The following is a 23,078-nucleotide window of genomic DNA, read 5'->3' as shown; positions in this document are numbered from 1 at the left end:
GTGCTCACAAAGTCAGCCAGAGCTGGAGACAGCTGAGAGGTGTATTTGTCTGTCTCAGATGGCCTACAGTTGGAGTGTGGAATAGGGGGGCAGGGAGAGTTAACCCAGGCCCAGAGTGTTAGGGTATCCCTAACAAATAAATTCCAGAGAGGCAAACACAAGTTCTTTACCTGAAGAATACTACCTCCATGAAATATTTACCTGCTATAGGTGAAAAGATAGAGAAATAACTATGTGGTTACCATTTATTGTGTCAGTCTCGCTGCTAAGCACTTCATAGATATCTCATTTAATCCCCATAACAACCCAGCGAAGTAGGCACTAGTATACCCCATTTCACAGATGGGAAAACTGAGGCTTAAAGAAGTTAACTTGCCCAAGGTGACAGCCAGTGAACGGGACAGCCAGGATTTGACCCAGGTCTGTCTGATTCCAAACCCATGTTCCTAAGCAGACCCCCCCCCCATCTAGGCTGGTTGAAGATTCATCTTCCGGTTCTAAAAAGGGGCTCCAGGCTTGCCAGCGAGTAGCAAAACAGAAGCATGTTTTATTGCTGCTCTCACCCCCGCTAGACCTAGTGGAGAGGAGATGGAGCTGCTCCCCTAAGGAGACAGTTCTCCCCCAAGCAGGCAGCAGATGATGCCCCCTGGTGGTGATGGCCAGGAAGAGCAGTAGGTGGGAACCTGGAGGAGCTTGGGTTTGGCCGGTTTGGAGAGACAGAGACATAGCAGTGTCCATGGGTCCATCAAGCAGAGACCTGGGTCCATCAAGTCACGCTGCCCCAGGCAAAGGTCCAGAGCAAATCTCCTTTCCTGGGGCCCGTGGTGTGTCCTCATGCCTCCTACCCAGGTCAGCCAGTTGCTCAAAGAGGTGATAAACACCACTGACCCAAATGACATCACCAAACACCAGACACACTCTTATCCCTCAAGCTTAGCATCTGCCCCTAAAATCAGACTCCTGCACATACCACACTGGCATCGTCTTGTTTACAATTTAGGGCCTAGAATTTTGGCTAATATAGAAGTCAGTCTAGTCTGGCAACCAAAGGAGAAAATCTCATTGCTGGGTTGTTTTTGCTTACAGAGACCAGGATCCATACGGGGGGGTTTCCTGGTGAACCGCCATCCACATAACTCCCCAAGGCCTCATGGGGAGTCGGACATGAGCCACTGAGAAGGCAAAACAAGAAGAGCTCCGGAGCTCCAGGGGCACAGAACAGGGGTGAGGATTCAGCGTGTTCAGCTGGGGAAGGCATGACGTCACCTTTGAAAACATCAGGATACCTTGGGTATTTGCCACACCCCTGTGTGGAGCCTCTTGAATAGGAATCACAAAGCGCGTTGACTCCGAGAACAAATGCAGACGGGACTGACAAGCTGAGTCTGAAGGTCTCTTCTCCATGTCACCTGCACAGTTCCTCCTCGAGCTGTAAGGGGCCCCCTTCCTGGGGAGGGAGCAGGGTGAGTGGAGCAGCTGGGGAGTCAGGGTGCCTGTGTTCTATTTCCAGCAGCTATCACTGACTCACAGCGTGACCTTGTTGAGGTCACAGCTATGTTTTCCTTGCTGGGGGAAAATCAGAGGTGGCAAAGCTTGCATTTTCCCAAGGGATGGAAGTCCTAGAATATGGGGACCCTTTCCTCCCCACAAACCTTAGCCATGTCTGGTCCGGCTGATATTAACGATTAAAAAATGCTTAGATTTGGATTCAAGGGAGTTTGGGGGCACTCAAAGCAAGAAGAAAAAGTTCCTGCCGTAGCAAGACTTATGGCCACTGTTATATGCAGTGTGTTCCAAACGTTTTTCGGATCACGTTCCCTACCACTATTTTCTCACCTGGGCCTCATGCCATCTGTGGAAGGGGAAAGACAAGGTATTTTCTCTCTGGTTTCAAGATGAAGAAATCAAGGCCAAGAGTGGTATTTCTCAACTTTTTTATTACCAGGGACCCCTTTCATTGTTTTACTACCACGCAGCCCCCTCTTGGCAAGCCCTTGGTAAGTGCTCTGCGTTTATTAAGCAGAAATTCGTCTCTGTCTTCATCCATCAGAGTCACCCGTGAGTGCCGGTTTCTGCTCAACACAAAAGAACTAGGGCTACCTCTGAGTTTTCATTGTCCACAATTGCAGCATTTACTCTGGGTGACCCACTCAGAGGGAAAGGCCCATTTTCACCAGATTTTTGTGAAATCCTGCAAAGACTTTATCTTCAAGGGGTCCAGGGACCCCAGGCTGGGAATTACTTCCCCAGGCAGATCCAGTGGTTTGTCAAAGGTACTGTGGCTCGTGGTGGGACCAGGACCAGGTCCAAGGGCCTGAATCCCAGGCCAGGGCTCCAGCCAACCAGACCACTGGGCAGGGAGGGCTGGTGCACACTCAGACACACAGGCACTCGAGCATACATGTGCAAGACAGCAGCCGAACCAAACGCAGATAGCAGGAAGCAAGGATGCTGAGGCCTCACCCCAGTAATAAACAGGCTCCCCTAGTAATGGAGGGAGCAGCCAGAACCAACGCTGAGATTGGAAAGGTAGAGGGCAGAACAGATTGTTCCAGGGTGTTCCTGGAGAGTTAGTTGCAACAAACAAGGGGGACCTGTTAATTCTGCCACCTGCCTGCGCTTGGTCTGACACTTCCTTACTGCATCTTGTATGCAGCCTGGGTATTCTCACCCACTCTAGGGGGATTCAGGCAATTCCCCCAGCACCTGCCTCTTCTAGGTGATGGGGGCTGAGCCCCTGCAGCTGGGTGCTACAGAGGCAAACTGGGGACTCTGGAAGAGTGGAGGCCTAGAGTGTAAACAGGGAAAGAGCTTCAGCACCCAAAGTGCCTCCGGGTTCCCCCCTCCCCAGGACTCCTAGGGAGATAACTCCTCATCTGTTGAGCCGCTGGCTCAGTCCCAGAGGCTCAGGTTTTTGATCCATCGGAAGGCATCAAGACTCCACCATGTACCTTTGGAAAAAAGCTGGGGCTTAGCTTTGTAGTTTTAGAATCTGAGCCTCCACCAGCCTGCATCAGGGCCAGGGGCCAGGGCAGGGTCTCTGAGGGCCTGTTGCCCAACAGCTGTTCCCTGGGTTATTTTGGTCCAGCTTATCAATTCCAGGGTATTTGGACCAAAATAGCCAGCAGCAGGACAATCTCTTAGTGGCTCTGTGGGGACCTCGCTCCTTAGAAAAGTTTCTTAAATGGGGTTGAGGGGGAGGAGTTTGGCTGGGGGATGATAAAGAGGGAAATCTGCTTGTCTGAGGGTAAACTGACCACGACTTGCTGTCCTTTCAGCCTTCCTGATCACCTCCCTTAGGGACCAAAGCTGGGAGTTTGGTGGGGACAGAGTGGAAGTGAAGATGAAAGAGATAATTTATAACTTTGTTTCTTGACTCCGTGGTGCTCCCCCATGGCTGGTGACATACATATTACCGTTACCCATTTTACAGGTGGGGCGCACGGGGTCCAGAGAGGTGGAAGCACTGGTACTGAAGCCACACAGCTTGGAACCCAGGTCTCCTGACCCCAGGCCACAGGACCTGTCGGCGGGGCCTCAGTAGACCAGCAGCCGATCCGTGCTGGCGGCTGCCAGTTCCCCAACTAGTTCCGCGCCAACATGGAAAATGCTGACTGGCCCTGGCCTTTCTTTGGGCCACAGCGGGTGCCCTGGCAGCTGCCAGCCTCGCTGAGCGGGTCTACCTCACAGAGATGGGGCGAGTGCGGTGGGGGAAGGGCAGGAGGAAGCCGAGCCGACTAGGGGCTCCCTGGGGCCCGCTGGAGCCCCGCCCAAGTCCTGTCGGCAGCCGCAGGCGCGGCCCCCGAGCGCCCACGGGGATTGCGCTCCCTTTGGCAACGGGAGTGGCGCGCGAGGAGCGTGCTTTGGCACCAGGCGGGCGCGGGTGCACGGGGCGCACGCCCCTGACTCGCCCTCTGAAAACTGCCAGGGGGTGGAGGGCGCGCTCCGTCACTGAACTTAGTCGTCGAGTGGTCCTGGCCCAGTGCACACGACAGGTCTCCTCGGGTCTCGGAAATAAGTTGCCCGAGTGGGGCCTCGTTTGGCGACGGCCACTCAGCCAGCCCTACCCCTCCCGGGATTTCACAGCGGGTTAATTTCCTGTGGCGGTAAATCCTTCGTGATTCCCTCGCCTCTCCCTCCCCCGCTCTCCCGGCTCTGTCCGCCGGCATCACGCTCGGTCGCCCCCGCGCGCCCGGGCGCACGCCCTCCCCGCCCTGGCGAGCCGGTCCCGCGCACCGCCCCGCGCCAGGGCTGGTCCCGAGAGCTGCGTCCGCGTCGCCGCGGCTCGCGCTGGTCCCCGGCCATGAGCCCCCGCGCCGTCCCCCGCGGCCCCGCCAGCGCCGCAGCGGCGCTCGGGCTCTGCAGCCTCCTACTGCTGCTCGGGCCCGGGCACGCGTGTCCCGCAGGCTGCGCCTGCACCGACCCGCTCACCGTGGACTGTCGCGACCGCGGGCTGCCCAGCGTGCCTGACCCCTTTCCCCTGGACGTGCGCAAGCTGCTGGTGGCGGGCAACCGCATCCAACGCATCCCCGAGGACTTCTTCATCTTCTACGGCGACCTGGTCTACCTGGACTTCAGGAACAACTCGCTACGCTCGCTAGAAGAGGGCACTTTCAGCGGCTCCGCCAAACTTGCCTTCCTCGACCTCAGCTACAACAACCTGACCCAGCTGGGCGCCGGCGCCTTCCGCTCCGCGGGGAGGCTGATCAAGCTGAGCCTGGCCAACAACCACCTGGCGGGCGTGCACGAGGCGGCCTTCGAGAACCTGGAGTCGCTGCAGGTGCTGGAGCTCAACGACAACAACCTGCGCAGCCTCAGCGTGGCCGCCCTGGACGCGCTGCCCGCGCTGCGCACCCTGCGCCTGGACGGGAACCCCTGGCTTTGCGACTGCGATTTCGCCCATCTCTTCTCTTGGATCGAGGAGAACGCGTCCAAGCTGCCCAAAGGTGAGCCCACCCGGCTGGGCTGGGGGAGGGAAGGAGGGAGCAAGGAGAGGCCATCACAGCCCAGGAGCCCCGGGCCAGGGGCCTCAGTGGAACTCGTAAGAGGAGGCGTGGGTGCTGGTGAGCTCTGGATGAGAATTGCTCCAGATGCAATCCTCGCACGTTCCCAGCCAGAACTTTTCCTGGGACTCTGCTGGGGAAAGGGACAGGGCTGGATTCTCCAGCGTTTCCGGGCCCTGATAGCTGAGAGATGTACTTCTCCCCCTGTTTCTCCAACAACCCGCTTTCCAAAGTGAGGGATCTGCCATTGCTTGGTCACTCATTACACCGATCCTCTTATGGGCCTCTGGCTCCTAGTACTGGTGGGTGGGGGTTATTTAACAGCCTCTCCTAAGTGGAATTCACCCTCCCCTGTAGAAAACAGCTCAGCGCCATTCTCACCACCCTGACCTGGAGAGAGCGCCCGCCAGTTCTGAGAACTCTCCACCAGTCACCTGAGCAGGTCTCAATTTCAGCTCCCAGCTTGCTCATCTGTCTAAAAGGGGTGAGGATATTCCTGGTGAGGAATAATGGCAGCCTGTTAAGAGCCAGTGATGCAGGAAAGATTTGTAGTCCTGTGGCTTTTCAGCCCAGATGTGAAATCACTGAGCAAAACCACCGTGGGCTGGTGCACCCTTTGCTTTCCTGATACACTTTGCCAGTGGCGATGTGGACATGCGTGCCCACCTGGTAGATGGGAACACAACGGCACAGCAGTGAAGGGGCCCCATGGAGGCCAGCGAGAAGAAAGCATAGCAGAGCTGAGAAGGAGGGGACCTCAGCATCCATAGGGGTGAGCCCCAGACGGGGAGCGGGCACAGTGTCCTTATCCTCAGGGATCCCAGCCTTCCACTGGTGAGCACGTGAGCCCCACAGCAGCCTCCAGAGACAGATTCCACCTCTGCCTGTCCCTAAGGCTTTGGTAGAATAGGAACCAGAGTTGTGTGGAACACATTAGAAAAGATGACATAGATACAGATTTCACTTCCATTGATCTAGTTTTCCATGTGCTGAGAAGTCCAGGAGGCTACTCACCTAAGCCCTGGATTCCTGTGCTCACTTATTCCTTCCATACTTGACTAAGCACAAACCCCAGGCAGAGGGACAAACCCTCCTCGGCAGATGCAGGCGTCTGAACTGTCACTTTAAGCCCAGGCAGGCTCTCCCACGTGAGCAAGTCCTAAAAAGATCTGACCTGCAAGAGCAGACTCCCCCAACTTTAAACTTTGCCTTCATTACCTGCCTGACTCCCAAGACCCTCCCCACCAGAAGCTGACCGGAAGCAGGAAAGGCCACCTGAGATCTCACCGTGTGCCTCTGACTTCTGAGGTGTCTTACAGAGCTCGGGAGTTCCAATTGCTCCTACCTCTGCTTCTTGGTGGGTTGGCATCACTAACCCCCATTGTTAGTTGTGTTGGCATAATTGGCTCCCACTGTCATCCCCATGAGGGCTTCTAGATGTTAGGAGCCGTGGGCTTCAGTCCCAGTTCTGCCGTGGGTGGCTGTGACCTTGAACAGAGGCCCTGACCTTCTCCTGTCGAGCCTCAGTTTCCTCATCTCTCAAGTACTTTGGTTGACTTCTGAGGTCTCTTCCGGAGCCCGGAAGTTGGAGTCTGAAGATATAGGTTTGAGTCCGGGCTTAAAAAAGATGAGTGACTTTGCATGGGTCACTTAACTTTTTTGGAGTCTCCTCTTCCTCCTGTGTGACATTGAGAGAGAGGAATGCTGTGTACAGTCGTCAGGATCACCCCGATAATGTGTGTGAAAGAGAAGAACAGTCTGAGTGTAAAAGGTAATTTCTCCTACTGTCTATAATACAGGGAAGAAAAGGGACATGAAATGGGATGTGTGGCTGGGGACCGGGATGGACAGGTTTAGAGCAAGGAACGGTGTCCAGGCCTTGATGGAAGCTTGGTCCCATCAGCAGGGAGAGGGTGGAGGCGGTGAGGGAGGGCAGCATGGGGCTTCCAGCACATCCTGGGGGGAGGAGCCAAGAACAGGTCTCCTCTCACTGCAGGCTGCCCGTGTTGGACGTCCAGAGCAGTGGATCTGCTGCCCAGCAGTGCCGCCAGAACTGTGAACCAGAGTCATGGTGGGTGGTAGCGGAAGTAGCACAGGCCTGATGTGAGAGAGCCGAGTTCTGATGTAGACTCAGGTTTATGATCTAAGGCACATCCCTGACCTCTCTGAGCCTCAGTTTCCCTGTCCCCAACAGCAGAATGCAGTAACAGAATCCCACACCAAATGTGCTGTGAGGTTTGAACAAGATCAGCTCTGTCAAGGGCACAGTAACGCTTAGCACCGACTGGGTGTTCGATAGATGTCAGCTACCCCTCCTGCATTTGTGCTTCTTATGTTTTCACAAAGACATGAGGGCGAAGTGGCCTAGAGCCCAGACTCCGGCACTGAGCTGCTTGGTTCAAATCCTGCCTCTTTTTCTTAGTAGTTGTGTGACCTTTCATACCCCAGTTTCCTCATCTGTAAAATGGGGGAGATACTATTACCCACCTCGTAGGGTTGTTGCAAAGATCGAAAGGGTATCAGAACAGTGAGAACAGTGCCTGGTACGCAGTAAGTACTAATAAGCGTTGCTATTGTTATTATTGTCCTGTCTTAACCAGAAGGCTCAGAGAAGTGATGGGAGTGACTTGCCCAAGATCCCAGGAGAGTTAAAAACAGCAGGGGGGCGGGGGATACAGCAGGACCTCCTAGCCCCCCCCCCCCAGGACCCTGCCATGCTCACCACTCACTTCCTGACAAGGGAAATCAGGCTCAAGCTCCAGGGCTTTCGGGAGGTGCAGGCGCCCTGCTTCTCCCAGGGGAGGGAATCCAAAGGAAGAAACAAATGGGATCCTGTCCTCATTGACCTTCCCTCAGGTCCCCTGAGGCCACGAGGAGGAGAGGCCATGTAGCCGGCCGGCAAGGGGCTGCATCTGTTCTTCAGACTTCCGAGGGAATACAGCCCATACCAAACCCTGAGAATGTAGCCCAGAAAATGCCCATGCGGGTCCCTGTGGGAGGCTAAATAGCTGAGACACTTCTTTCACTTCCCTTTCTAGCGACGGTCACATGTGGCTTCGACTCGTCGCCCGCAGTACTAGGGAAGTGAGGTGAGCTCATTCTCAAGCCTAGCGACCTTGACACATGCAGCTGTAGGGAGGGAAGGGCTGGAAGGAGAGGGGAACTGGAGCAAAATGAAACAGGTCCACAGGTCATGCCTTGGGTCTGCGAACCCTGGTCCCCTGCATGGGGGCAGCCTCCTAGGAAGGTCCCCCTTAGTGCCTGGGCACCCATTCCAGTGCTCAGCCCCTGTGGGCAGACCCTGTGGGCAGAGTCCTCTCCAAGAAGGGACGTCATGGCAGGCAGGTTGCTCACCAAGTGACATCACTAACCAGGCCGGACTCAGGGCTCTCTGGGGGTCCCTGCCTCCCATCTCCCAGTGACTCCACTTTCCTATTTTGATGTCAGAAACTTTGAGAGCCTGGTTTGGTCCAACGAGTGAGGGCTTCTCTCGTCACAGTGACAAAAGAAACAGTAGTTCAGCCGAAAGGACAAACGTTGACGCTTGGAGGTCACACGGGTCCTTTCTCCCAGGTGACTCCAATGTGACTCTTTCTTTTTCTTTAAAAATGAAAGCAGTTCTAATTTTCCCGATTATAAACTAACAGGCCCTTGTAGACTTAGGAACTGCAATTAAGGTTCATAAAGAAATTAAAACTACCCAGAATCCCCCCATTATTAAAGATTTGCTATATTTAATTTGGTTTTATTCTTATGCACATATACATATTTTTAAACAAATTGGTACTGTGTTATAAACCTTATTACTGATTTTTTTTCCTCTTATTGAGTCGTGAAAGTTTCCTGTCTTTACAGTTCTTTGAAAATTTAACTTCTAATGGCCACGTAACAGATCGCTTTATGCATCTGCTCATGGAACCTGTCTCCTGTTGTTGGAATGTGGGTTGTTTCCTTTCATTTTTTGTATACAAACAATGCTGAACTGAACACCCTCATACATGTAAAGTTTGTGGAAATCTCTGATAATTTCTTTGGGGTGGATTTTTTTGCGGTGGGAACACAGGGTGAAAATCTATGTTTGTTTTAAACCTCTGGACACTTTTTTGCTCATTTGCACCTGAGACAGCGGGCACCATTGGCAAGAGAGAGTACCTGTGTCACCACACCTTTCCTGGTTTTATGTATTATTATTTTTAAACATGTTTTCCAATGTCATTGGCAGAATAATGACATCTCCTCATTGCTTTCATTTGCATTACGTATTTGCTCACCAGCTGAGTGAACGTTTTGTGTGAACGTTTGACAGACCTGAGAATCATATTCCTGGCAGAGTCTGACTGAAGTCTCACTCGCTCCTGCCAGTGGCCTACCTCCTGCCTTTGACAGGTCTGTACATGTCCTGTGATCCCCCGAGCTACTGTATTTTTAACTTGCCTCTTTATTAGAGTTGAGTCCCCGGGTGTCGCCTTTCTCAGAATTCCTGGTGTCCAGGGCCAGGTGTCAGCGTTTATGGGCAGCCCCGTCTGGAGTTCCGGTGGAGAGTCACCGCACACATGTCTTGAGGCAACCTCGTCCTGTCTTGTTTGCTCCCTGGAGAGCCTGTTCCCAGGGTCCTTATTGCTGGGCACCAGGGGCAGTGGACCTACCTTCCTGCCCATCTAGGACAGCCCTGGGGCACGCATCATTAGCTAGCAGTGAGACCTGAGTCACGTCCCCTCTCTCAGTTGCCCTAGGTCACGAGTAGCGACCCCAAATGTCCCCGGGGGCGGCAGGTGGGAGTCATCAGACGAGGTGGGGCAGGAGGAGAACGAAGACCGTGAACACAGAGAAAACAGTGTAGACAGCCACGCTGGCCAAGCTCCCCAAAACACGTTCATGGCTGTGTTCTTCTCCCCAGCCACCAGTTTTAGCCCCTGGGTCGGATGACCGTGAAGGCCCCTTGTAGCTCTGATTTTGGTTGACTCTGTGCCCTCCCCTGCCAGCCTCGTGCAGGTCACAGGACGAGAGAGTCCGGAAGCCCCTCACCCCCAACTCCCAGCTCCCAGCAAAGGTCTCCTGGGTGGATCTTCTTGACACAGGTCCCCCGACCCCGGGAGCTGTCTTTCAAATCAGGAGGTACAAGACTACGTTCCCCTCTCCTCCATCTTTGTATGAGGAAAGACCACCCCTCCTCCAACGATTAGAAAGAAAAGCATTGCTTTTTTTGGCAAGACACCATCAACAGAGATGATGTCTGTTTTTAAACGTAACCATCATAAATGATTTATCTGTGTCAGAAATGAAAGTTGCACGTGATCACGTTCAAGGATGGGACAGCTTAGAGCGGGGGATCAGGACGTTCTGCCCCCTGCTACCACCTCCCCGACTTGGGCAGGTCGCCTAACTTTTCTGGGCTTTGTTTCCTTTGTCTGTCACCCCAAGGTTTGTTGGGAAGATCAGGGAAATACTGGTGTAAAAGAGCTTTAGAAGGAAATGGGGGCGTGCTTACAAAAGGGGGGAGGCACTGTTAACCCAGTGATATTACAGAACAGTGTCACTGACCATCGGGCCCCTGGATAATCACACGGCGAGAAGCACAGAACAGCAGCGGGGCAGCCGGCAGGCTCTTCACCCGCCTGATGGAGCACAGGAGAGAAGGGTGATGGGCCAGATCACAGGAATCGCTCGGTGATGAGGAAACCATGGCTTTCATGGTCATCTGTGGAGTGGGGACGAAGGGGAGAGGTAGTGAGGAGGTGAAGAATACCCACAGCTGTGCAGGGCATCAGGGAGGTTGGGAAAGCAGGTGGGAGGCTGATGTGGGATCCTCGATGGACAGGAGACAGAAGTGAGTCCCATAGAAAAATGATCGGAAGGGTATGTGTCTAAGTCCCGATGGTGATTTGATTTGATTTGAAATTCATAGACTTTATTTTCTAGAGCGGCTCTAGGTTTATGGAAAATCAAGCAGACAGTACAGAGATCCCGTATCTCCCCTCCAGCAGCCATGACTCTGGAGCCCCTTGTTATTAATCTCTTGCATTAGTGTGGTCCATTTGTTATACCTGATGAACCAACATTGATACATTGTTATGAACTAACACATTATTATTAATTACTACATTTGCTCCTTGTGATGTACATCCAGTGGGTTTTGACAAGTGGATACCATCATGTGTCACCATCACAGTGTCGTACAGACGCGTTTCACTGCCTTAAAAATGTCCTGTCTTTCACCTGTTCATTCCTCTCACCTCCCTGCTGACCCTCTCCTGGTAAACACTGATCTTTTTTACTGTGTCTATCGTTTGGCCTTTCTAGAATGGCATGTCATTTTTAATTTCCTTTTTGCTTCTGTGCACTTCCCCGTGTTGCCAAAATGGACCAGTATTGTGTCTGCCCCCTCCCACTGAACTTATTTTAGTACAACACACACCGAGACAGGTGCACGCACCTATCATTAGCCTTGTGGACCTGCGTGTCTCTGACTCTCCTCTCTGACCCTCCTGACTCCCTCTTACAAGGACCCTTGTGATTTCACTGGACCCCGCACGATACTCTGCCCTTCTCAAGGTCCTTAGCTCCATCACATCTGCACAGTCCGTTTTGCCACGCACAGTAACACATTCACAGATTTTGTGGCTAGGACGTGGATACCTTTGGGGGGGGCGTTATCTGTCAACCACAGGGAAGTATGCCAACCACTTCACTTCTCCAGGTCTGTTTCCCCGCCTGGGAAAGTAGACGGTCAGGTGACGGTGAGATCCTCTCCACCTGCACAGGCCATTCCTGATGACACCCCCCACGTCTCCCCATGCCTCAGCCTGCGGTCACTTCCCAACAACCCATAACTCTGGCTCCAGTGACAGCAGTTGCCACAGTGCCAGGACCCACCGGGCACCGTGGGGGGGAGGTGTCTGCTGGATCACAAGTCTGCCCTTGGTCCCTGCTGCCAGCAGAATCACAAATGTAACGAAAAACCAACCTGGTTCCCGACTTCCCAGGAAAATCAGAATTTCTTTGGCTGGTAAATTATTTTGGAGTTGTTTGGGCCATGGAGAGAACTTTATGGGCTGAGGAAGAAATGCCAGCACTCATGGGGAGATGTGCTGGAGTGATTGACACAAACAGCACAGTTGGGGGATCCCCAGCCTTGAGGACAGAGGGGCCACTAGGGAACCCCAGAGAGAGGCAGGCCTCACATGTGAGAGGGAAGGATGGACGGAGCCCATAGAAGAGAGGAAAGGTGGCATCGCTCAGCAGAGACAGGGCACACACAAAGTGTAGTTTCATGGCTTGGATGAAATTGCCCACTAAGGAGAGGTCCAGTGAAGTTCCACAGATGACCAGTATCTGAGTGAGCTCCATTGATACTGAAGGCACCGTGGTGTCATAAAGATGGGCTTTGGTGACAGGCTTGCCTTTAAATCAAGACCCTCACAGATAACTTGCGTGACTTTGGGCAAGCCGCATAGCTTCCCTGAGCCCTGGTCTCTGCCTCTAAAAAGTACCCCACGTTTGTACCCCCATCGCAGCGTTATTTACAATCGCCAAAGTGGAAACAAGCCGAGTATCCATTGACAGATGAGTGGATAGGCAATGTGTCATCCATGCACACTGCAGAGTATTACGGAGCCTTAAAGGAAAGGAAACCCTGACACATGCTTCAATATGGATGAACCTCGAGACCCCTGTGCTGAGTGAAGTAAGCTCTTCACAAAGGGACACGTACTGTGTGATTCCATCTGCCTGAGGCACCTTACAGCAGCCAAATTCATAGAAAATAGAATGGTGGCTGCCGGGGGCTGTGGGAGAGGAAATGTTAGTGTTTAATGGGGGCAGAGTTTCAGTTTTGTAAGATGAAAAGAGTTCTGGAGATGGATGGTAGTGACGGTTGCACAACAGTATGGAGGTACTTAACGCCACTAAACTGTACCCTTAAAAATAGTTAAGATGGTAAATGTTATGTTATTTATGTTGTGTTATTTTACCACAATTTAAAAAAAAAATTAATGGGAGTAGAAAAACAAATACCTTAAAGCAGGGCATCTCAGCCTTGGCACTAGCTGGCCTTCTTCACCGTGGGGGCATCCTGTGTACTGAAGGATGTGTGGCAGCATCTCTGCCCTCTACCCACCATGTGCCAGTTGCACCCCACCCAGTAGTGGCAACCAAAAAAATCTTGAGATGTCACTAAATGTCCACTGAAGGACAAAATCACCCCCTGTTGAGAACCGCTGCTCTAAAGGGCTTTTGCAAAAGAGGATTAAATGAGATGACAATGGCGAAGTACTTATCATAGTTAAATAGGTGAATAGTAGGAGTTCCAGTAAATAGCACTTCCCTGTAGAATGTGTAATCGTGGTCAACAGTGTAATCGGAGGGGACCCCCTAACACACATGCCCCTCCTACTCCCTAAGACGTTCACAGGGCTATTCCAGCTGACCAGCGAGCCCACCATTAGAGATTAACTTGGGACACTTTGTTAGGGTGCTCTGAAGGGGACATCCGGGGAGGGAGTCACAGTGGGGGGGTCTCTGAGCACCAGAGGCAGCACGGAGCATTGATCACGGTGATCTGTGGGAGGTACCAGACTCATGGGTTCAGTCTTAGACTTCCTCACACTGGCCTTGCCAGAAGGTTCTCTCTAACTGGATCACCAACAATAGACACAGGTTGGCATCCCCAGCGCTCGGCCCCGGGCCCAACTCACAGCAAATGTGTGTTACTGATGTACGAGGTGATGGCGGCGGTGGTGGTAGGAATGGTGGAGGTGGGCGTGATAGTGGACGTCATGGTGGAGATGGTAGACACGGGAGATGGTGGACGTAGCAATGGTGGTGATGGTCAGGACGGTGGCGACGATGGTGATGGTGGTGGTGGTCGTGGAAATGCATGCATGCCGCCCGGAGAATAAAGATTTCAGCCTTCAGTGATCTTCTCTGCTCATCTTACTCAGGGAGGGCAGGTTGTGGGTCACTTGATTTTCCGTGCTCGTGCATGCAACTGACGTCCTGAGGTCCAGGAGCTGGCCTGGAGGGTCGGATAGCAGACACAAGTCACAGAGCTGGTGCAGGACCCACTCTTCCATGCTGTCCCTCTACAGACACGCTCTGTGGAGCCGGGACTGAACAGGAGCCCGTGACCCAATGCTGCTGGTACGTCTTCCTCTAGTAGAAATCAGCTGATTACTTAATCAGAAGAAGTGTCTGCTGGCTGACACAGGAAGGACAGTTGGGGATTTTCCCCTATGCTGCGATCGATATTTAATAAAAGTGATGGTGGGGAACAAAGGTCAGCACTATCAGGAATCAGAGCTGGTGTTCCCCAGCCCCCCACCTCCCAGAAGCAGGAGCAGGCCTGGCATGCCTTGGATGCCCCCTATGCTGTCTTCTTTTGCAGCACCAAGTATCTGCAGCTGGGCTGTGGGACCCACAACTTCTCCAGGTATTCATAGTCAACTGAGATCCTGATGCTCAGAAAGAGCACTAAGCAAGGAGTCAGGAGACCTGGGTTCCGTCTAGACGCTGTGTGACCTTACGCAAATTGCCTGACTTCTCTGGGCCACTCATCTGTAAAACACAGGGGGAAGGGTGGTGGGGAGGGGGACTAGCAGATGTTAAAGGTGCCTTCAGATCCATGATGCTGCGAAGTCAGGAGGCCCTGGCTGAAAGTCTGCTGTGTGTGTGTGAAAGGACTAAAGCTGCTGTCTCCTGGTCCTTTGGGTTTGGAGTTCAGGAGACGAGCAAGGGGGCCTGGCCAAGTGTTCACTGGCCCCGACTGAGCCCTCTTGTGTCAGTGAGCAGAAGAGGAGAGTGACGGGAGTGGTGAGCTCTGGCCGAGAGAGCAGGGGACCAATGCCCAGGGGTCCCTTAGTGTTGATCCTTGCTCCAGGGTGTAGGAGGGGGAGCCCCCTTCCCCAGGAATTGTAGCTCCAACAATGTGTTAGGTGAATGGATCAGTCACTCTCTCCCAATGCACCTTGTCACGAGGGCCTCCGTACACCTTGGGAAGATTTGGAAGCTCTTAGCGCAGGTCTTGGCCAGACAGTTCACAGAAGAACAATCCCTGTGGCCAGTGAGCACACCATACAACGTTCAGCCGGCTCTACTGGTCCTCAGAGAAATGCAAATTAAATCAACAATATGCTGTTTTATGGCTTAAAAGACTGGCAAAGATGAAAAAGTGACAAAAGCCATTGTTGGCACCAGTTTGGGGACTCACTCGCACACAATCTTCAACTTGTGGGCATGTGTCACGGGAAATAATTAAGAATGTGTACACGGATGCTCTTAGCAGCTTTAGCTTCTAATAAGAAAAAACTAGAAACATCCTGAGATCGGGTCAGGAAGTCATGACGCATCTGCACAATAAAATACCCAGTAGTCACTACAACTGGTGTTTGGTAATTATACTGGCTGAATGGAAAGAGCTTCCTGGTACGGTTAGCCAACAGGGGCGGTATATTTCTACCTGAAGAATTTATGTACATGTACACGTAGAAAAATCTAGTATAGTACACGTGTTACTAGACATGGATTCATGGGTCCCTTTATCCTCCTTTTTATTTCTATTGTTTCAGTGTGTACACAGGCTTTGTATGTTAAGTGGAATTAGGGAAACAAAGTATATTTTTAATTAACAAAGGTACTTAGGAGAGCCTGTCACTGACCTGGGCCGGGCAGTTCCCTGGAGGCCAAATCAGGGGAAAGACCCCAAGAGATCCTCTGGCTGCAGGCCTGTGTGTTGTCAAGGGACCGGAGATTAATCAGTCTACCTTCCGCTGTGTCACCATCTATTTCGGGAGAATGGCAGCTCTTCACTCTCTGTGCTCAGGTGTCAGCTGCTGGGGAGAAATCATCCGTCAAGGGAAGAGAGCCTGGAGGGGCGGCAGCGGGCAGGGGGCCGAGCCACCCTGCACAGGAAGGTGTGCTGTCTCTTCTGAGTGTGCCTTGGTGGGAAGGAGGAGGTGATTATAAAGGCAAGGAGCAGCGGGCCCCGTCTGTCTAGGCCAGAATGAGCTGGAACCCACTTTGTTTTGGTGACGGGAGATACAAATTAGAGGAAAACCCGTAACAGAACACAAGGTAGGAACTCAGCTTCCCAGGATTCGGTTGTGCCTACTCACTGGGTTTTCTCCCTCGGAGAGGAGGTGAGCTGCCCTGAAACACACCCACTTTCTCAAGGCACTGGAGCCACCCAGCATGTGGTTTTGTAGGACAGCTGGCAGAGGGGGATGATTTGTGGCTGTGGGACAGAGGCTGACAGAGCAGGTGTCCAGCCCATCCTTGAACTCCATTTTCCGATAACCTGTCGCTTGGGCCTCTTGAGTGTAAACAACAGGAGAAAGGGTCTTATTACAGGGATGTCGGGTAACTCACACGTTGAAGAGAAGGCTGGGGACACAGGCTCACAAAAGAAGGAGGCAGCTCTGGAGTCTGGAAAGCAGAAACCAAATGGTGATTTCTGCAGACGGGGCTGTGGCACTCAGTGGGCTCTGGCCATCTGTTTGGCCAACCCACCCAAGATTCAGTAGATGGGGACAGAGAGACTCTGGCCCAGTATGGGTCATGTGCTGACCTCCTGGCCAAAGAAGGGGTGTGCATTTTTAAAAAGTCGCACCAAGATGTACCCAAGAAGTGAGAGGCGATTGCCCACACTGAAAATGGGAGCAGCCTCCAAATAAGGAGAGATGAGAGGGAGAAGCCAAAGGTCAATAAGTGACTGCCACACAGGAGGCACCTGTCATGGGTTGACTTGCATCCCCCAGAAAGACGCACCCATGTCCTAACCCCTGGAACCTGTGAACATGGCTTTGTTTGAGAAGAGTCTTGGCAGATACAATTAAGCTAAGGACCTTGAGATGAGATTGTCCTGGATTTAGGGGGGGCCCTCAGTCCAATGACTGGTGTCCTTATAAGATGGAACATTGACAGATAAAAATGGGGAGATTTGAAAGACAGAGGCAGGGATTGGAGGGATGCGGCCAGAAACCAAAGAACTCCCGCAGCCTGGAGAACCTGGAAGAGGGAAGGACGGCTTCTTCTCCCCTAGTGCCCTCAGAGGGAGCCTGGTCCTGCTGGCGCTGCAATTTCAGACTTGTGGTTTTCAGAACAGTGAGAGAATACATTTGTTGTCAGCTACCCACGTGTGGTCATTTATGATGACAGCCCTAAGAAACTAATACAACACCGAAACCCTTTAGAATGACCTTTTACTTTCTTTCCACTGAGTACCTTGGGCTCGGGCCACCCTTGGGAGTATGGGTTCCAGACGGGGCTTATGAGTTCACTGTGCAGCTTTGGTGTAATATGACCCACTGGGTCTGAGTATCTATCCCCTGCAATGACGTGTGCAAGCATTTTTAAGGCAATAAGGGAGGGGAATGGCTAACAGCACAGGCTCTGCACTCAGGTGGCCTGACGCCAGATCCTGGCTCCACCGTTCCTTAGCTGGACCACCTTCAGCACATAACATAACAGCTCAGTTTCCTTATCTGCAAACCAGGGTCCTCACAGTTCCCTTTTAGGCCTTGTGAGTCATATAATCTCTTGCAATTACTCAAACCTGCCGTGGTAGTGCAAAAGCCGCCCTAGGGAATGTGTAGCCCAACGTGCCTGGCTGTGTTCCAATAAGACTTTATTGACATAAACACATGGGGGCTGGGGGGGGGCATTTGGCCTTGGAGCTGTGGTTTGTGGACCTCTAGTCTTGAGGAATAAGGAAGCGATCCCAGACAGTCCTTCCAGGTGGAGTGGAGAGTATGGGAAAGGATGTTGGTTATCAAACGTGGCCCCGGCCAACAGCCATTCTCTCCTTCGCCCAATGAGAACATGAGGGCATTGTGGTGAGTTTTTCCTACAACCAAATGTATTTATGGCTGTTTAATGTTACCCTCCCTTCTTAGATTTAATGGTGTACAAATGTTCTCTCTTTTATAAAATGATGGTGTGTGTGTGTGTGTGTGTGTGTGTGTGTGTGTAATGTCCTAATTGGGTAGGGTTACAAACTGCAGTTCTAGGTCAGTCTCCTCTATTTCTTATTTTTTACCACTATGTAAAATCCAAAAGCCTGAGGACCACAGCTGTGGACTCTTCCGAGAGATCTTCCATACGGCAAATGGTCTTTTCCTCAACTTCTGTCCATTCCTTTTCACTCCCTGGTTGCCTCTGGGACAGGCGGGAGGCCCACTGCCCCAGGGGCTCACACATTCAAATGCTCGTGCAGGGGCCAGCCAGATGACATGAATTTGTGAGCCACCCCACGGGCAGTGTCCTATCTCAGGCAGCCCGACAGTTGACTCCATGTGACAACATTGCCTTATCTCCCGACTTAAAGGTGTTTCTAGATTCTTAGAATAAAAGACCACCATCGTTGTGATGACAAGCAAAAACAGGCTGCAGCCTGAGCTTGGCCCCTGGCTGCCATTTTTCACCTCTTAATTCAAATCTCAATTCCTGGCAGTGATTCTCCAGCAACTCATGCGAGGGTGCCCCTCCATGCCTGCATTTCTGAGCGTCCGCAGAGCCCTTCTCCTGACTAGGGCGTCCAGAGGCTATGCTGGCAGCTCGAACTTTCCAGTCTGCCCAGGTCAGGGCCTGGGACCAGGAGGGTTGCTGGAGAGTTGTAGGACATTTTTCTAAAAGACACTCTGCTTGAAGGGAACTTGTTGTGAAGCACCAGGCCGGGCCACTGCTGCCTTGGGTCTTCCTGCCCTGCCCTGGGGAGTGCGAAGGATGGTGTAGTAGCTGGAGTCAGTCTCGGCTCTGTCGTTTCCTGGACTCTAGACTTTTGACGTCCTTGTGCCTCAGTTTGACCATCTGTAAAATGGGGATGATTACAGTACGCTTCTTATTGGGTTGGCATGAGGATTAAATGAGCTAATGCGTGTAAAATCCTAAGAGCAGCAGCCAGCACACGTAAGTACTGGCTTTTGTTCCCTCTTCTTAACTAAGATGCTGAGAAGATGGGGTCAAGGAAGGGGGGAGAGCATTCCAAATCAAGTAGGGAGGTCACAGGAGGTCCTCTCCTCCCCTCCCATGCTCACCCATCCTTCCTCTGCCCTCTGGGCTTTCCCTGGACCTCTTGTAGGATGTCTCACTTTCTCTCTTAAAATATCATTATTTGTGCACGTGTCCTGATGTCCCTCCTATGAGACTTAAGTCTCTTTTTTCTTTCTCTTCTTTCCCTCTCTCTTTCCCTCCCTTCCTTCCTCCCTTTCTTCCCTCCTTCCTTTTTGCTTTCAATGTTTTTTTTCCCTTTGTGCCTAGCATGAAGCCTCACCTGTTCTGTTTAATGCGTGAATCAAAGAAGCGGTTTAATAACTAAATGTTTAGTAACGACGCGTAGCCCTGCCTTAGAAGATTACTTACTCAGCCGAGCAGTCTCAACTGGCGGATTCTGTTTCCTTCCCCACCCCCCTCCTGGGGACGTGTGGCACTGTCTGCAGACGTTTTTGATTGTCACAATGGGAGGAGACACGTTACTGGCCTCCAGTGGGTAGAGGCAGCAGTAATGACACACATCATGCAGTGCATAGGGCAGCCCCCCACTTCAAAGAGTTATCCGGCCCCAAATGTCAACAGTGCTGAGGCGAAGAAACCCTGGTCTAAAGCAAGATCCTGCAGGAGAGAAGAGGGGACCCCAAAATCAGATTACCCCAACTTCTGAGTTCTGCAGTTGGCCTCAAATGTGTCTGTCGAGAACCTTGGCAGTGAGGCCCCGCCCACTCTGTGGGCTGACTCTCTTGGTGGAACTCTTATTCCCCTGCTCTTTGTGAGCTATGAAAACCCATTAAGTCAGTGTATCTTATCATGATCGCACATCGAGCATGTTCCAGCCTCTCCCACCCCGGGTGGGCTTGTGTGCAGCACTTTTTAAAACAAGCCTGCCTCTTCTAGCCACAGAGAAATATGTGAGATGACATTTCCTAAAAGGGTCACTTTGTAATAATGCCAAACTTAATCTCAGGGCACAAAGAACATTGTAGAAATCAGAATCAACTTGAAGAGTCGGGGCCAGCAGAGGCTGGATTTAAACGGCAGGTTCTGTAGGCTGGTGTTTTTGTTGTGGTGGTTGTCCAGTTAATACAGCTCGTTAAAGAAGGGCTTCTAGAATGTTTCTCTAGGTAATAATGACCTCTTACAGGTTTGAAGATGGCAAACATTATCTTGGCTTTAGAAATTGCCTGTTTCACCAAGTTCATTGATGTCCGTCTTATTTATTTTCTTAACCTCTTTGGGAGTGGGGTGAATGTTAAGAAGACGCAGGTCAGTTGATTTTCCCATTTTTCCATTGAAGAAAGAAGAGTCTGTAAGGAAATCCCTATATCACTCTATCTTAAAGCTCCCCTGTTAAAATGGATTTAAAATGCTCTGAACAAGTAAACAAAAGTTTGGCTTCTTTAAGAAAAGAAACAGTCAAAAACTGTAGTCCAGTGAAAACTGGAGAAACCTGCAGAGTTCTGGTCCAGCTAATTTCCGGGGTGTAGAAGGTAGGCACAGATCCTGGGAGGAGGGACTGTGAGTCTGGTTGCTAGGCAACGGTTCCCATGGGGACAAGAGAGCATCAGGGTTGGCTATAGGCACATTAAAGATGGGCCAGGACAGAAGGAAGGAGGAAGCTCAGCCACTGTTCCTCCCACTTCTGTTTCTGAGCTGGAGAAGGAAATATATGCAAATAAAGACCCAAAGGGTGGTTGCAGGTTTGCTGTGCAATTAACAGGGCCGCTCTTTGCAGGACAGAAATGAGCTAATCAGTGTGATGTGAAGAAATCATCCTGACTTTCAGATAATGCTGGAGCTGGATTGAGGGCCAGCTCTCTGAAACCAAGAAGCACTGAAAAAGAGAGCAATTGAAAGTTTTCCTGAAAGTTGAAAGGAAAGCAAAGGCAAATAGAGATTGCCGGCAGTTGAGCTAAATGTCAAAACGGCGTCCTTGCATCTCTGTGACGCTGTGTGGCTAACGCCTAGCGACATAAAGTCTCTGTGCTTCCATTTTCTCATCCATAGGTGGGCATAATAATAGTACCTACCTCCGAAGGTGGTTGTGAGAATTAAGAGTTCATATGTATGTGGCACTTAGAATAGTGTTTGCTCTTAGTAAGCGTAATAGGAGTGTTAGTTACTCCTGTTTTGTTTTTCTCTCTTCTTCCAGATCAGAAATAGAAGATCTGCACTCTTTATGCATTTGCATATCATGCATTTTCTTACATCTGACATCAGTAAAATCGTGGCAGTAACTTGACTTTGTATATATTTCATATCGTGTGTCAGGATGGTGACAAACACTAACACAGCCCCCATCCTACTGCATCTGCCCCGCCCGCCACCCCTCTCCCTGTCCCTGAGCCTGGGTATTACTGGTCTGACTTAGGGTCTGCAGAAGTCCTAAACCCTAAAAAGATGCTGCTGCCCTTCCATCACCACCCTGAGTGATTCAAAATCAGGAGAGCACCACGCCTTAGTGGAGGTCGAGGAAGACCCAACACATTCTGATTTCTGCTACCACGGTTACCCTGAGGCTTTTTGAAAAGCTTCCATTTCATTCCAATCAGCTTTCCCCCGCGCCTTTGTGTTTGGGGGGGGCTGCTCCTGCTTTGCACTTTGGAAGCACTCGCCTTACCACCCTTGCATTCTGCAATCCCGGGCTATAGCCTAAAGCTGTCTCTCGTTCTGCCTGCCCTCTCCCAGGCCTTGACGAAATCCAGTGCTCCCTGCCCATGGAGAACAGAAGGGTTTTCCTGCACCAGCTGTCGGAGGCCAGCTTCAACGAGTGTAAGTTCAGCCTGTCACTCACAGACCTGTTCATCATCATCTTCTCCGGCGTGGCCGTGTCCATCGCCGCCATCATCTCCAGCTTCTTCCTGGCCACCGTGGTGCAGTGCTTCCAGCGGTGCACCCCCAACAAAGACGCTGAGGACGAAGACGACGATGAGGATGATTGAGCCGCCCCTTCCGGTCCTCGCTTTCCAGAACCCGAGCTGGCGGCTCCCCTCTGAGAAGAGAGGGCAATGCTGAATGCAGAAAGGAAACCGACCACCATCAGTGCCCAGAGCAGTGTCTGCTCCGTGCCTGGCACCCTGGGCACACCCGGTGGGACCTCCGATCTCAGAGTTTAGAGTTTATAGAGCATGAAGCTCAGGAAGGATTCCCAGAGGACAGCCTGCCTCTCAGCTTGAGGTGTGTGCATGGGGAGAAGATAGTCAAGTCAGGCTTTACAGCTGATGGCTGAAAACCAACCTCGGGGATATGAGCCTGCAGAGACAACTTTGTGACATCCATACTGGGAGACCATGCAGTCTCTCCTTCCTTTCCAGAGGCAGCAGCTCAGACACTGGGGATTCGGGTTCAGGTCCCTCTCCCTGGAATCAGGACTTCTGTTCGTCGTGGAATAACCTTCAGCAACCTTGGGATTTACGCAAAGAACAAACCCCCATTTGACTAACATGGCACCGAGGAGAAAGCCTAGAACTGGCCAACGGGTGTCTGTTGTTATATGTTGGTTAGTGGGTTAGGAAAACTTTTGTCAACAAAACTCAAACCCTGATCCTTCTCCTTAGATTTAGCAACTAGAAGGGGAAGGATAGTCATTTTGTACAATTGTTATAGCCTCTGCTCAGAGTCACTCTTCCCTCTGAAGTTGTTTCCCTTCCCGGTCCCCACACTCTAGCCCCATGAGTCCCTCCTCAGCCAAATAATGCCCGGCCATTCTCTGTACTGGCACCGCTCCAGACTCATCATCTCCAGAACTTGCAATAAACTTTCCTGGAGGCTAAGCTTCCAGAAGGCAGATTGCATCAAACCAAGAAAATAGTAAAAAAAAAAAAAAAAAAAAAAAAAAAAAACCACACTGGGAGGTGGCCTCTGACAAACCTCCATCAGTGGCCTTAGGGGTGTGTGACATTTCTTTGGAGCATCGGCTATGACAGGCAGTGTTTTCCAGGATGTGGGATGCAGCACTTTGGTTCAGAGACAGTATGAAACAATGTCATGATCCCAGCGGGCTCAAGCAAGATGACATGTGTTACCAGCACTGATCCTTGCTGGCGACTGACACTCAGACGAGGGGCTTGCCGGAAGCTCCAGGAATCTTTC

General features: G+C 51.7%; 1 protein-coding gene across 1 annotated transcript; it reads left to right on the top strand.

The window, feature by feature from the left end:
- The first annotated feature begins 4,241 nt into the window (after positions 1 to 4,241).
- Positions 4,242 to 22,828, top strand: LRRC38 (leucine rich repeat containing 38). The gene is made up of 2 exons (XM_033115525.1): positions 4,242 to 4,946; positions 21,675 to 22,828. The coding sequence occupies exons 1-2, from the start codon at positions 4,304 to 4,306 to the stop codon at positions 21,926 to 21,928; spliced, it is 897 nt and encodes a 298-aa protein (XP_032971416.1). The 5' UTR covers positions 4,242 to 4,303; the 3' UTR covers positions 21,929 to 22,828.
- Positions 22,829 to 23,078: the final 250 nt, after the last annotated feature.

This window comes from Rhinolophus ferrumequinum, chromosome 9, assembly GCF_004115265.2.
Source record: "Rhinolophus ferrumequinum isolate MPI-CBG mRhiFer1 chromosome 9, mRhiFer1_v1.p, whole genome shotgun sequence".
Classification (NCBI taxonomy): Eukaryota; Metazoa; Chordata; class Mammalia; order Chiroptera; family Rhinolophidae; genus Rhinolophus; species Rhinolophus ferrumequinum.
The sequence above is the reverse complement of the archived record's forward strand: the minus strand, read 5'-3'. Positions and strand labels throughout refer to the sequence as shown.